Below are 15,948 nucleotides of genomic sequence, written 5' to 3' on the forward strand. Positions count from 1 at the left end.
CAGAGATCAAATGGCCTGGAGTAGTAGCCCCAGTACCTCATACTCCTGGAGGACCTCCTACAAGGTGTCTCAGGGAACCCGGTCATAAACCTTCTCCAAATCCACAAAACACATGTAGACTGGGTTGGCAAACTCCCATGCCCCCTCAACAATCCGCGAGAGGGTGAAAAGCTGGTCCATTGTTCCACGGCCGGGACGGAATCCACATTGTTCCTCCTCAATCTGAGGTTCAATTATCGGTCAGAGTCTCCTTTTCAGCACCTTGGCATAGACTTTCCCAGGGAGGCTGAGCAGTGTGATACACCGATAGTTGGCACACAACTGGGACCAGATATCTCCACCATCCTCTCTTATTGCCTTCAGTGTGTTATGCTGATGAAAACTCATCAGTAAAATTTACAGTGATTGTGCTGAATAATAAGGTGACTGAGCTTAACGTGTTTTGGGAAATGGAAACTGAAACTGAACAGTGACACTAATAAAGAGCAAGAGGAAACAATATGCTTAATTTCCAGTTTATTGCACTTAATGACCATTAAACCACACAAACAGTTGACAATGTGTTTCATACTGAAAATACTGCATTTTACATTTATGTATGTGGTTTCAGGTAGTTGGTAAAATTTGGATTTGTGAAAAATCCTATCTTGACATGTCAGATCTTAAGACAAAAAGAAAGGAAGCATCTAATACAGTCCCAGTTTCGTAGAATACTATCAGGAAGGTTGCAACATTTTTGTAATAATTAAAATAAAAGCTCCAAAATGACCAAAGAGTAGTTTTCAAGTCAGACATCACATTGGTCAATACAAAGGCTTTTAGAATACTGACACCAATGTACTGAGCGGTTGCTTCACATGTTCTACATGCAGTGCTTACTGCTGTTTTTTTTTTTTCTTCTTCTGTTTGGACATCTTTAATGGTCAGAAGCAGAATCCTTCAAGTTCAATGGACTGTCCCAATGAAGAGGAGATTTGGCCTCTTCAGGTTTGTCAGCTGCCAGGTATGCAGTTTTTTCTGTCAGAAATGCCAAAGAAAACACATTACCAGCATACGGTGTTAGTCAGATGACTAAAGCAGGTACCTTACTGCATGTACTGATATGTGGCTTCTTAAAGATCAAGTATACACTACCATTCAAAAGTTTGGAACCACTTCTCACATTAACCATTTTTATTATTTTATATACAATATTAACTTGCATGATAATAAAAATAACTGATTAAATGTTAGTCTACTTATCAAAAGGCAAACTATATGTCCAAAAGTATCCAGACACCACTTCTAATTCAGCAACTATTACTGACACAGGGGTTCGATTCCACACAGCTTGCATAATCTGTAAAGCAATGCATCAACAGAGTGGGGCATGCTGGAGCAGCTGCACAAGCACCTAAGGTCACTATACTCAATACTGAGCATCAGAGAGAAGCATATAGAGCCCCCCAGGCCTGGCCTGTGGAGCAATGGAACCCTATTCTCTGGAGTGATGGAGCTCCATCTAATACTTTTAGGATACACGAGTTGAGTTGGTGATCTAGAGCTAACATTAACATCAGTGCCTGATCTCACTAATGCTCTTGTAGCTGAGTGCAATCAAAGTCTCACAGCAATATAGTGTGAAGCCTTGTCAGAAGAGTAGAGGCTGTTACTGCAGTAAAGCAGGGAGAAACTCCCTATTGATTTTAGAAGAAACAGATGAGCAGATGTCTACAAACTTTTACAGTGTATTTTAGAAATTTCATTCAGTATTTCAGGACCAAGAGCTTACTAAAAAATTTCTCTCAGCTTAATATTCAGTGTTATACAGCATTCTCATTCAATTTAGCATCATCTACAATTCTTTATCATCGTGGAGACATTTAATATTTCTTGGTTGTGTTTTTATGGCTTCCTAGTGTCCTGTTAATTATTTAAACCTGTGAATCTCAGTCATTTTCTAGCCTTTCTGCAAACAGATGACTTTTATATCATTAAAACTATATCCCAAGCTTTTAAAAAGTAGTGTATATCATAGACGCATCCTTCAATTTAACAATGTTAAATTAAAATATGAATTTCATTAGCCCAGTTCGTTGCTGACTAGATGAAGGCTATGTCTGTAGATGAAGTACTCAAAGTGCCTTTTCTACTCTTATATGTTCCTTGAACAGACTTGGCAGGATCACTTACCTTCGGTTGGGGGTTTACGCCTTTGGTAGCATCTGAAGACAACAATGAAAAGCAGAGCCTCTAAAGCCTGGAATATGATGTAAATTAGGGGAAAGAGAAACAGCGGTCCAATGACCTCTAGAGGGAATGCCACTTTCAGAATGGTGGAGCACAGCTGGATGTTTTGACAGCCAGTCTCCACAGCAATGGTCCTCTTGCACCTGGAGAGAGATCCAGACACCGGAATTGTCCAGCCTGTCTTTCATAGTAATCAGACTGGTCAAGCATGCTAGATTTAGCATTTAGAGTGACTTATGTATGAAAACTGGATTTGAGAGTGGATATAAAATGCTCAACAACATCACAACATTTGTGGTTTTATGTACAAAAAGTGGCCATTTTCCATTTTTCAACTTGATTGATATAGATAAATGTGCTCCACTTTAAGACATGGGTGCCCAACTCCAGTTTGATGATTTACCTGTTCAAACCTGAGAAACTCATTGGTTAATTACCAGGTTTAGTGGCTGTTTGAGCAGGGAAACTACCAAGCTATGCTGGCACCAGCTTTCCAGGACCAGAGGTGTACCCCCTGATTTAAAACATTTTAAGCAACCAAATGCATCCTTTAATTTAAGTAAGTTGTGTATTATTGAAAACTTATGTTTTCAGATTTGCTAAAAGCCATGCTCAGTACTCACTGGCCATTCTGAAGAGAGTTGACAAGATGTACCCAAACAGATAGCCTATTAAAGGCATGAGAGAGGCCACTGCCAAGAGCTGTGGAGAGAGCACTAGCCACAACATTCCACCAAGAGTGATGCTGGTCATCACAGCGATCGCCACAGAGGCTATTAGCAAGATGCTAAGACCAACCTGTAGAAGACAAACATCATGTATCCTTCATTCTGTTCTCCTACATGCAGTCAAATTCTGTTTGGTTTATGTAATTCTTTAAAGTGGAATCAGTGGTGATAGAAACCAGATGTCTGAAGCATTTTAAGCCTCTAAAAGCTCCTTCACAGAACGCTTTTACACAGAATGGTTATGAATATGTAACGTGATATATGAGGCATTGTTTTGAGTATGGTACAGAATTTTTTTTTTCAAATTTAAAACTATTTTACCTTTATTCATATTACATTTTAAAACTCACTGGTGTTTTTTTGTAATAAATAAAAATGACTATTTGAGATGTAGACATTGTGACCCATAATTCTCATCACCACCACTGCAAAGAACTGGAATGACTTGATAAAAACTATGATAAAAGCATATGTCCAAGAAATAGATGCTTTTCTCACCCCTGATTTACCTACATACCTTTACTATCATTTGTGAATAACGTGAAGCCCAGTGGTTGATGGCAATGCCGATGGCACAGGGCACTAAGGTCAAGATGAGGGCAATGATGATACCAGCATAGGGAACAGCATTCTCCAGACCAGAGAACCCTTGGCAGTATAGATAAAGGAGTAAGGGCATTGCGCCCAGTGCCACGACTGTGGAGCATGTGGTCATCAGAATACTGTAAAAGAGAGTTTTGGAATCACTGGAAATAAAACATTTTGTTTTACTGTTTTGTCAGTATAGTTCATTCAGCAAATAGTACATTATGCAAACATTATGCAGAAGCATGTTCTCCATAGAGGATGTGTGATGTGTTGTATTTTCACTTAGATTACTTAAATCAACAAAACATCATTTGATCAGGGGAGCTCAAACCTTTGCATGTGACTGTAGGTGCTCTTTGTAGGTGTGCAATTATTGACTGTAGTACCTGTTGCTGTCCCACTGTTATGCTGAACAGTCCACTAATAAAAAACTGGTACAGAAAATCTAACTAAATTTACATAATGCTCCTATACAGTTGGTGTTTCTGATAGAATGGCCAATGAATGTTGGTTAGACATGTGCCACTAAATTCAATGCTGCTGTTGTCAGGCACACAGTGAAATCCTCTATATTTCCAAAAGTATTCGGTCATCTGCTTTCACATGCAAATGAACTTTAATAACATCTCATTCATAATCCACAGGATTTAATATGATGTCAGCCTACCCATTGCAGCTATAACAGCTTCAACTCTTCTGGGAAGGCTTTCCACAAAGTTTAGGAATGTGTTTATGGGAATTTTTGACCCTTCTTCCAGAAGCCCGTTTGTGAGGTCAGACACTGATGTTGGACGAGAAGGCCTGGCTCGTAGTCTCCACTCTATTCATCCTAAAAGTGTTCTATCAGGTGAGGTCAGGACTCTGTGCAGGCCAGTCAAGTTCTTCCACACCAAACTCGCTCATCCATGTCTTTTTGGACGATCTTTGTGCACTAGTGCACAGTCATGTTGGAACAGGAAGGGAACATCCCCACACTGTTCCCCCAAAGTTGAGGGCATGAAATTGTCCAAAATCTCTTGGTCTGCTGAAGCATGGATTTCCTTTCACTGGAACTAAAGGGCCGAGCCCAACTCCTAAAATACACCACCGCACCATAATCCTCCACACTTGGCACAATGCAGTCAGACAAGTACCATTCTCCTGGCAACCGCCAAACCCAAAGTCATCCATTGGATTGCCAGATGGAGAAGCGTGATTAGTCACTCCAGAGAACAAGTGTCCACTGCTCTAGAGTCCAGTGGTGCATTCCACGCTCTGCTTTGCTCTGGGTGATGTAACGCTTGGATGCACCTGCTCAGCCATGGAAACCCATTCCATGAAGCTCTCTACGCTATTCTTGAGCTAATGAAGTTTAGAGGTCTGTAGCGATTGACTCTGCAGAAAGTTGGTGACCTCAGGGCAATATGTGCATCAGCATCTGCTGACCCAGCTCTGTCATTTTATGTGGCCAAGCACTTCGTGGCTGAGTTGCTGTTGTTCCCAATCAATTTCACTGTTATAATACCACCTGAATTCAATTATTTGGGTAGGTGAGTGAATACTTTTGGAAATATAGTGTACCATCACTGCATTTTAGTCTAACAACTCAGTGTTTCACCAGAGATGTATTAGATCCACAGAGTAGCTTTGCTTTCACAAGCTTACACAAACTGTCCCACTGAGACCTCACATTTTATTTGTTGTTTGTACAGATGTTTTAGTGTGTTACTGCTCTGAGCATCTTCACAGTTTGCTTTGACGGTTCACTGTCCTTCCCTTGCATACTTGCGTGCTGGCTAGAGTGCCAATAATAACCACTGAAGTAAGTCTGTTCAAATTACCTTAGGTTCATGTCCCCCTGGAGAGCCAAGGTAAAAATGTTGGAGAGGTTCCCACCAGGACAGCATCCGCAGATCAGCACAGTGACCGCCTCGATGGGCTCCAGCTGAAAGACCTTGGCCAGGCAGAAGGCAGTGAGAGGCATAATGCCAAACTGAGCCACCAGAGCTATTACTACACCTTTTGGCTGGAGGATGTGGGCCTTGATTTTAGTGATCTCCATGGTGCAGCCAAGGGAGATCATGGTGATGAAGAGAATGACGATGGTGATGCCGTTGATGGCCTTGTCCATGCCTTGAGGGATGGGGTAGTGGAATCCACTAGTGATAGTAGTGTTTTCTGAGGTGATGTTAATGAGGCCGTAGCTGACATCTCTTCGATAACCTTCTGTCACATTCATAATTGCCTTAGGTCCTCCCCACCTGTAATTAAAATCACAAATTAATTAGAAATGTATTTATACTTTTTTTAGAAACCAGCAATAACTACTGGCTGTGCAGGTGAAGCAATCACACCAGGGCTACTGGGGGCATGGGGAGCTAATATCTTTGATGGGCTTCTTATCCTCTGCTTTTTACACATTTTTGTACCCATGACTTACATCTTATGACCCATGCCCCATGCCCCATGACTCATGCCATCAGACTCCTCAACGTAAAATGTAAATATCACTGTCTAACATATGTTTATAGTGTAAAATTCTATTATATTTATATCTCATTCCATATTTATTTACGTTTTCTTTTACATTGCATTTTTTAAATGACTTGTGCTGAGCTGACCTCTTTTTACTGTCCAGCACCTTTCCCTGTACCGTTGACCCTGTGTTTACCTACATTTGACTACTAAATACTGAACTGAAATTGTAAAAACTTAATACTTTTGCCAACATTAGAGCAACAATATGCTTGATCACTTTCTGAAGGCTCTCTTGTGGCTGTCCACCACCATCTCTTTATATATAAATAATATAATCAAATAAAATATTTTCCCCATTAAACTGTTATCAGATTAACTAGAACAATGCTGGCTCTGTGCGTAAAATGTTGCGAAACTATGTTGAGCTGCTAGTGAACAATGAGGAACGAAAGCAAAGAGAAACCTCTGCTAGAAAAACTATTCACACCTCTGTACAGTGTTATTGGACATTATTGAAGAAAAAAATGCATAGTACAAAAATCAAGGGACCTCCAAAAATGAATTTTAGACTTCTATGAAAAGAGGCAAAGATATAGCAGTAATGATTAAAGAAAGTACTTATATTGTCTTTAAATTTATTCATATGGTATTTTTCACATGATTTTAGCTAGGCCACTGTTCTAAAGATGCTGTCATTTCAAAGTATTCTGAGACTTTCAAAAGACCTCTGACCTTTTTGTCTGTGTCCTCCCTCCTTTATTCACTCCAAGGCTGCGATCCTTCTTTCGTTGTGCCCTAGAATAGAAAAAACAATAAAACATCAGCAAATAACATGAAACATGCTGCGAGAAAAATCACCTTGACACTAATCGATAGTTTGATCAACTAGAATTTTGAATCAATCAGACGAGTATCATCAGGGCACATTGGCAAAGTATTGACCTTATTTGTCACTCAGTTGAAGCCCTGCTGGCCCGAGGAGCCTCTAAAAGAGCTTGTGACTTTCAGCTGCCTGAGAAACTGAAAAAGAAGCTTAAACATTCTCTAAAAGCCAATCTCCTTGTTAGAAGGAATGCAAGCCAGAAGACAAATAAGACTTTGGTCAGGAGCGGGAAAACACGCAAGTTATACCCCCCAACACAAACCTCTAGTCTCAGTTACTGAATGATAAGTGACTCCTGGACACCCTAAGTGTTCAGTGTGTTGCCAACGTTTGCAACTTTATAGCATAGTGCTGTTTCCCTGGAAACTCAGAAGGGCAATCTCTGACCGGTTCCACTCATACCACAGAAAAAATGTGGATGTGGATACACATGTATGGAAGCCTATTCTCACCAGATAGAGGAGAAAATAAAATTGCCCTTTTTTCAGTTTCTGGTGGCAATATCTCAAAATAATGACTTATGTTCTTGAAAATTATTGACTTTATATCTCAAAATAATAACAGAAAAACTTGAAACATTGACTGAATATCTAAAAGTAATGATGTCAAAATAGTTCAAAAAAAGTCAGTCATTATTTTGGCATAATAAGCCATTATTACAAAATACTAAGTTGATATTTTTAGAAAAGAAGTTTTTGCGATAGTTATGAAAAGTGACTGTTTCAAAATAGTAACTAATTTCAACATGTCAGTACTGTAAGAAAAATCATTATTCCAATACAGTATGTGACAGAGTTGCCCTCCGCCACAATGTACATATGTGTAAAAGCTTTCTAGGTAATGGGGACATTTCATACTCAGAGACACAAACTGTTTATAAATAGCATTTATTAATTGAGTGGTTATGTTGGGGAACAAGAACAAACCTGCAGAAAAAAAAACCAATGGTGAATATGAATGTTTTATTATTTGTAAATTTTGATTGCTTTAGTGACATAATTAAACATATTATAAACTAACATTTTTGAAACACTTGGGGAAGGCAACAAGTACTTACCTATGAATAGACTCCAGAGGAAGGTAGCCATGTTTTCAGAGAGGGAGGAAAACAGGACCCTTTGTTTGCTGAGTTTTTATAATGATCCCCCCCCACCCCCCCCCCCCCCCACCCCCCCCCCCCCCCCCCCCCCCCCCCCCCCCGCGCGTGCAAAAAACGGACGTGACGTCATAGCACTTCCTGTTTAGCTCTATAAAAGCCCTAGAGGGAGCAGAATGAGTTAGTCTTGTGGGAGAGGTAATGAAACGTGGTTGAAGCCTAAAAAAAAAATCTCTAAAGTTGTGATTGAATAATGGACTATTCATATTAAGCTGTATATATTTGTAAATATTTTTCTTCTTGGCATTGGATAAATTGCAATTTTTTTTTTTTTTTTTGGTTTTGTTTGGTTTCTTCACTGGGATTTAATAAACACCGATTTTTGCACCCCAACCTGGAACATACCCACGTGTCTTTTCCGTTGGACCATCACAAATGGTGTTGGAAGTACTACAGTTTTTCAAGGGGGCATAACATTTTCAGGCATTTCTCAGAGAATCAGGAACTGTTTCTCGTGAGATTTTGCCACTTAAAGGTGTTGTGGTATGATCCTGAGAATTTGAGGTATGGCGGACAGCTCAGGCAAAGATTCCAGTCCCAGTGAAGTAAAGCAGAGAAGAGCAACAGCCAATGCATCAGACACATCACTGCAAGAGCTAGCTGAGATGCTCCAGGGGTTCATGGAGAGCCAAGCTGCAAGGGATGAGTGGGCTAGAGGTTTATCCTGGGGAGACACCACGTGAATTGTATGTTTGCCTAAAGGAATTATTCTCAAAATAGGTCAGGCCTGAGCGGAAGTCAATAAAGGAAATATCTGAAATGATGATCCTGGAGCAGTTTCTGCGGATGGTGAACACAGAGATGGAGGTGTGGATCAAGGAGTGAAACCCCAAGACTGCAGAGGAGGCAGCGCATTTGGCTGAAGTCTTCATCTCTGCCAGAAGAAGTAAAGGACCCTGCAGCTTCAGCCGAGACCAGCACTTCAGCCGTAAGTCTGTAGGGGATGATGGGGGCCTTGGTCATGCTTGTAGCAGAACTTACTTTCAGAGTAGACACTCTCCACCTAAGTTACCTACTAGTACACCTCGAAGTGACAATAAAAAGAACCAATGAAGTTAGGTGCTTCTATTGTGGAGAATTAGGCCACACTAAACCCTACTGTCAACATTGGACAACTAAGTCAACCTTTTTGTGTACAGTCCCCAGACCATAACGAAAAGTTGTAGATGAACAGGTGATAGGGCCAACTATTGCAGTACTGATAAATGGTCAGCAAGAAAATGCTTTGGTGGATACAGGCAGTATTCAGACACTGGTAAGGGAAAGTTTGGTTCCTAGAGAAGACTGGAAGGAGGCTAGAGTACAGGTGAGCTGTGTACATAGATGAAAGAAGTTACCCCACTGCTGAGGTTTACTTAACAGTAGATGGGCAAACATTTCTAATGACAGTAGCAGTAGTAGCTCAGTTACCTTATGCTGTAGTTTTAGGCCAGGACCTTCCAGTGATTATAGACCTGCTTCCTAAAACTCAAGTGTATGATATTGACAAGAGCACAGAGTGCAAGAGAGGCTCTAGCAGAATTACTTTTTAAAGACAGTGTGGAATTTAACCTCAGTAAACCATCCAAACCTAAAGCTCAGAGACGCAGAGAAAAGTTCCTGAGGTCAACATTAGTAGACCAGGAAGAGCCCCTACCAAAGCCAGAGACTCCAATAGATCTCGTCATACCATCAAACATTTCCACATTGCAGGGTCAGGATCCAACTTTGCAACCGTGGTTTAATAAGCTGTCTGAGATTGATGGGGTAAAGCAGAAGGGCAAAGGGATAACTGAAGAGGCTTATGTCTTGAAAAAAGGAATCCTGTATCAACGCAGAGGTGAAGTTGAGTTGTTAGTTGTTCCAGCTGCCCTAAGGTTAACTGTAATGAAACTGGGCCATTCCATACCCTGGGTGGGACATTTGGGGAAACATAACACTAGCTTGTATTGGTGCACGTTTCATATGGCCAAACATATACTCTGATGTGACTGAATTTTGTAAAACATGTCAGGAGTGCCAGTTGACATCAGGCAGATTAGTCCCCACTGCACATTTGCATCCTCTTCCTATAATTGAAACTCCATTTGAGAGGATAGGAATGGACATAGTGGGCCCCCTAGAAAGGAGCAGGACAGGGAACAGGTATATTTTGGTGGTATGTGATTATGCTACACGATACCCTGAAGCTTTCCCTTTACATACCATCAAGGCCAGGCAGATAGCAAATGCTCTAATCCATCTGTTTGCAAGGGTAGGCCTCCCTCGGGAGATTCTGACAGATCAAGGAGCGAACTTCCTATCCAGTTTACTGCAAGGTGTCTACAAACTGCTAAGCATACATGGCATTAAGACCTCCCCCTATCATCCTCAAACAGATGGCTTAGTGGAACGATTCAACCAGACCCTGAAGTCAATGCTCCGTAAATTTGTTTCACAGACCGGTGATGACTGGGACCAGTGACTTCCCTATCTTCTCTTTGCTTACAGAGAGGTTCCCCAGGCATCTACAGGATTTTCTCCCTTCAAGTTGCTTTATGGACGACATGTGAGGGGACCATTGGATCTCCTGAGAGAGCAGTGGGCTGGAACCCAAGGGTTAGAATGTGGTAGCCTATGTGGTGAAGATGAGAGAAGCTTGAGGAGATGACTGCGCTGGCCCAGGAGCATCTGCGTAAGGCACAGAACAGTCAGAGAGCCTGGTATGACCGGAAAGCCCGTACTCGAGAGTTCAAGCCAGGACAGGAAGTATTGCTGCTTCTGCCAACCAGCGAAAGTAAACTCCTGGCCAAATGACATGGACCACACAAAATCACCAGGAAAGTGGGACCAGTGACATATGAGCTTCTTATGCCTGAGTGGAGCAAGAAGCACCAAAAGTTCCATGTCAACCTGCTGAAAGAGTATTGCAGAGGGACTGTAACAATGCAGCAACTCATGGTACGTGCAGTAAAAGAAGAGCTGCCAGAGCAGTATTTCCCCACTCAGTCAGCAGGACAGCCTGTAGATCTGTCTCACTTACCCTCAGAAATACAAGAGCAGGTGGTGAACTTCCTGGACCCGACACTCTTCACAGAAAAGCCTGAATACACCACCATAGTTCAAGATTCACCTGAAGGATAATACACCAACTCGCCAGAAGTGTTACAGGGTCCCAGAAAGACTATTACCTGTTTTGCAGGAGGAGCTTAATACTATGATGGAGATGGGGGTGATTGAACCCTCGGATAGTGAGTGGTGCAGCCCAATAGTGCTGGTACCTAAAAAGGATGGGACTATGAGATTTTGCATTGACTTCAGGCTGATCAATTCACTGTCAAAGTTTGACCCATATCCAATGCCACAAGTGGATGACCTGATTGAGAGACTGGGTAGGGCAAAGTACATCACTACCATTGATTTGAGCAAAGGGTATTGGCAGCTACCTTTATCACCAGAAGTAAAGGAACCAACCGCTTTCAGGACACTGTATGGGATGTTTCAGTTTAGTGGTGCCATTTGGCCTGCAGGGTGCACCAGCAACATTTCAGAGATTGATGGATAAGGTTCTGGAGGGTACATCAGACTATGCGGCAGCATATCTGGATGATGTGGCCATTTTTAGTCACACCTGGCAGGACCACCTGGCACATCTCCAGAATGTGTTTCAGAGGATTAAGACAGCGGGGTTAACCATCAATCCTCAGAAATGTGCCATTGCTCAGAACCAGATCAAGTATCTAGGATTTGTGCTGGGTAATGGCCTAGTGTGACCACAAGTGGGAAAGGTGGAGGCAATATGGTCCTTTCCTGTGCCCACAACAAAGAGGAGGGTTCGATCTTTCCTTGGACTGGTTGGTTGGTACCGGACGTTTATACCTCAGTTTTCCATTAGAGCTGCAGCCCTTACTGACCTCACAAAGAAATCTGCACCAGGGACTGTGAAGTGGACAGGGGAGTGTGAGAAGGCATTTCAGGACCTGAAGGATGCTCTGTGTGAGTACACAATTTTGCAGAGTCCTGACTTTTCAAAACCTTTTATTCTGCAAACTGATTTAATAAATACCGATTTTTGCACCCCAACCTGGAACGTACCCACGTGTCTTTTCTGTCGGACCATCACACAGTAAACTATTATTATAAGATACTAAATCTTTTTCTGACAATGATTATTTTCTCAAAATATCAACTTATCTTGAAGTACTGTCACAATTTGGATGTACTATGTCAATATTTTGAGAAAATTATTGTAAGATACTAAGTTAGCATTTTGACACATTGCATCCAAATACAGAGAAGGAGGAAAAACAGTAGTTTCAATATGTTTATTATAATGCTATAAAAGAGTGCAAGAAATTTGATCATCTTATTGATCACGTCTAGTATAATGAAAACATCTCCGGCCAAAATGTGTCACCAACACTCATGTTTCATTTACTTTAGTCAGTCACTTTTGATTGAAACTAAGTCACTCACATAGCCGTAAATAAACATGGCATAACAAAACAGATCAAACTTAAAACAGCTAAGTGCTGAAAGTACACATTCGGGAAGCAAAGTTCTCAGTTAAATTCTATTAAAAGGCATATCACAATGCTCAGTAACTTGATGCTTTATCAGAATATGAAGTAAATGCTAGAAAATACCAATATAAGACCATTTACTACATCACAAATACTGTACATCGTTTTTCTTACCGTCATTGTTGTGAACATGAGTTGTAGAACTGATGCATTTCTGATACTACTCAACCAGACTCTTCTTCTCTATTTAACACCCTCTCTCTCACTGTCTCTCCCCCTCTCACCCCCCCCCCCTCGTTCTCACAAAAAATTTCTGCCCCCATTATCTCATCCAGACTTTTTCTACTTAACCCCTTTGCTCTCTGCTCCACAGTCTCCGTCACATGCTGTTTTACAGTCACATGAGGTGAAGCCTCATTCTGTGAAACAAACAACTGAATCAACACTCCTGAGCATGTTGTGTACACATCCAGCTGTTTCGCCAAGCACCAAATTATCTGACATTTTGTCATTCAATTGGTGCAATGTGACATAATTCATGAACATCCAACACTTGAACTGTATGTTCAGAAGAATCCAGAAACCCCTTCTAAGGTCAACAGCTTGTATCATCTCCATAAAAAAGCATTGCCAAGGGCAATTTTTCAACAGAGAAAATACTCACATTTGTAGGTTTCTTTCATTGCTCGCACGGCCATCCATTTGGAGTGCTCCTCTGAAAATCCTCCCTTTAGAGCGCCATGTAGCCCTAATACTTTGCCCTACCCCTTTATCTCAACAAAAATCAGAACACCCTTCACCTAGGCATGAACACACACAACTGAGGGCTAAGGGCTAAGTGGTAGGTGCAAGGGAATTTGCTACATTTCAGCTACATTGAATTTGCTACATTGCTACAGCACTGCTTGCTGGACTGAAGCAGTCACTGTTGGCATTCATCAGCAAAGTCAACAAAGTGCCTCTCATTTGTACTGAGCACTCTAGCACTGCGATACTCCCTCAACATAAAGCTTGTCTGTTTTTTTTTTTTGCAGGCCCGAGCACCGTGGGAAAGCTTTCCCACAACACTGTTAGAGCTGATTGTGTGAGTGGTCTTTAACTGTGATGTTGGCACTTTGTTTGGCTGTGCTACTTGCCCCCCCCTGGACCTGTACCAGGGGCAATGGACCTCTTTGTTGAGGTCATCTTCAATGCTGGCCAACCTTTTGAAAAGAAAACCATGTTAAATGGCCTGAAAAAATTGACCAGCTCACCCCCTTGCTGTCCTTTTCAGAAGTGTGTTCATTCTAACGGTCAGTGTACTTCAGAAAAATAAGTTGGACAACTGGTTGCCTCATTTTTACCCAGCAAACTTGACAAACTTAACACTTCATTGCAATTTCAAGTGATGATCTTCAAATTAAACAAACATATAATTTGCCAAGCAACAAAATGATCTAAATATACTGCCACTATTTGCTTTATAGTTCAATAGAGTGGTGGTGGCTGAGCAGCTATGCTTCAGAGTTTCTTGCGGAATATTCAGATGAGTCTACAACATTAGATGGCTTGCTATTCAGTCAGCCCTGATGGCAAACCTCAAACAACACCAAATAAATCTCAAGCAATCACTTCAACCTTTACTGTTCTCTACAATCAAATAAAAGCTTAAGAGAGACGTCTTTTTGGTGCTATAATGTTTTGCCGCTCTTCTCCTTACACCACTTGCTCCATTTGCTTTATATGAGGGAAAGAACAGAGTACAATGGTATATGGACCAACAAGTTAGGAGTGTCTAATAGAGTGGACAGTAAGTGGACACTCTATTTAAAGTTTAAAAACTCCAGCAGCAACACACACTAACATGCCACCTCCACATCAGTGTCACTGCAGTGATCACCCAAATAATACCTGGTACGCGGTGGTCCTGCAGCAGGCCTGATCAGTGAAGAACAGGATAAAAGGGGACCAACAAAGTTGCTCAGAAACAAAGATCAATTAGAAAATGCATATCATTTAGGATAACAAATGTTTAGTATATTTTGAATATGTAATTGTTTGTATGACTTTACAGGAAAATACAAACAGGCCAATAATGGGTGGCTTTTAAAGACTGTTTAAGATGTGGCTGTATTCCATTCTCTACTATACGTATATGCACTCTTGTAAGGGAGGAAAGACAGTGTAGTCCATGTACTAATCCTCTAGCATGTGGTTCTGGGGGTGGTTGTACACTGCAGTGACTGCCTTTGCAATGTATCAGCATTTGGCAAGTAGTATGAAGTTAAATTGTCAAAATTTCTCCTTTGCTTAAAGGTACAGAGTGTAAGATTTAGTGGTGAAGTTGCAGATTCTAACAACACTGCTAGATTAATACCTCTCCCTCACCCCTCACTTTCCAAGTGTGTAGTAGGACCTACAGTGGCCATCAGGTTTTTGCCTCTTTGAGGATGAGGACACACCCTCCCTTGCATTTTCTTGTGCTAAATAATAAGTATGATCCCCCGTTTGTTGAAATATGTGTTCTAAACAATGGTTAGCCAGAACTGGCAGCAAACACTGATTCATCTTCTTTCTACGACTTACAACATGTACTATAGACCACCAAATTCCAGCTGATGCTTCAAATTAAAAACACGAAACAGCCACTGTTTGATTTGTCTATAGAAACATGGAAGAGAACTTGCTCCCTATGTAGATATTAAGGGCCCATTCTAAGCTAAGGAAAAATCAACAATTCATAGTTACAGGTGATTTTACACCAATTGTAAACTATATTTGATTTCAATTTACTTAAATATACAAATATTTTATTTTGGCTAAAGTACCACTGTTCTTTCTGTGTTTTTTTCTATGTAGGGCCACTCTTTCTTAAGTAAAGTCTTTCAGTGCTCTTTTCATCACAGTTTTTTTTTCTTAGCAACGGTCACATTTGTGGTGAGCATCTATTTGCACGTTGTATTTTTGAACTTTGTATTTTTTGATCCTTCTCCTGTCAGACTTTGCTGAGAAACTTCACTTTGTCTCTGTGCAGCTCGCCTCAAGGCTCCTGACAGCCAATATCGCAAGTTATATCATTTTACTCTTACTAATATTTTCATATATAGTTTTATCTCTTTATTTCTGTGCTCTTTTTTGCTGGCATCTTTTGTGTCTCCTATATTTTTTGGCACATCACTATAGATTCTTAAAAAGTTCTATTGGCATTTTCTGTATGTGTGATATGTATTCATGCAGATAGAGGATGTAGTATGAGTTAAATGAAGTTATACTACGTTTGACTGAAACTCCAGACTCATAACTCGTAACTCTCTTTTTTCTGTGGGGTCTCAAAGAGCTCTTTTGATCTTGGCATTATATAGTCACCTTAATTGCTAAGACCACACCAGACCACTTGTTTCTGATCTTTACATAAGCCTATGTTTATTCTGTAAGGATTGACTCATT

General features: G+C 40.9%; 1 protein-coding gene across 2 annotated transcripts; it reads right to left on the reverse strand.

The window, feature by feature from the left end:
* Positions 1 to 499: 499 nt before the first annotated feature.
* On the reverse strand, positions 500 to 13,430 carry LOC108441833 (sodium/bile acid cotransporter-like). 2 transcript variants are annotated; one of them, XM_017721559.2, is made up of 7 exons: positions 13,187 to 13,430; positions 6,735 to 6,797; positions 5,366 to 5,785; positions 3,475 to 3,679; positions 2,849 to 3,027; positions 2,173 to 2,372; positions 500 to 1,017 (listed from the first exon to the last, which is right to left on the reverse strand). In XM_017721559.2, exons 1-7 carry the CDS (start codon positions 13,222 to 13,224, stop codon positions 917 to 919), a joined length of 1,206 nt encoding a protein of 401 aa, XP_017577048.1. In that variant the 5' UTR covers positions 13,225 to 13,430; the 3' UTR covers positions 500 to 916. The 2 variants fall into 2 exon arrangements, 1 of the variants encoding a protein (XP_017577048.1); XR_001858984.2 differs by having other exon boundaries at positions 502 to 1,017; positions 2,853 to 3,027; positions 13,187 to 13,427.
* Between the last annotated feature and the right edge of the window lie 2,518 nt (positions 13,431 to 15,948).

This window comes from Pygocentrus nattereri, chromosome 10, assembly GCF_015220715.1.
Source record: "Pygocentrus nattereri isolate fPygNat1 chromosome 10, fPygNat1.pri, whole genome shotgun sequence".
NCBI classification, from domain to species: domain Eukaryota; kingdom Metazoa; phylum Chordata; class Actinopteri; order Characiformes; family Serrasalmidae; genus Pygocentrus; species Pygocentrus nattereri.

Bases quoted from the DNA above. Each gene is read 5' to 3' on its own strand.
- LOC108441833 (XM_017721559.2), bottom strand. From the start codon at position 13,224: ATGGATGGCCGTGCGAGCAATGAAAGAAACCTACAAAT. The intron at 3,680-5,365 runs GTAATTTGAACA...TCTCTTTTACAG, and splicing joins CAGGGGGACATGAACCTAAG to TATTCTGATGACCACATGCT. The intron at 3,028-3,474 runs GTATGTAGGTAA...TGTCTTCTACAG, and splicing joins ATTCACAAATGATAGTAAAG to GTTGGTCTTAGCATCTTGCT.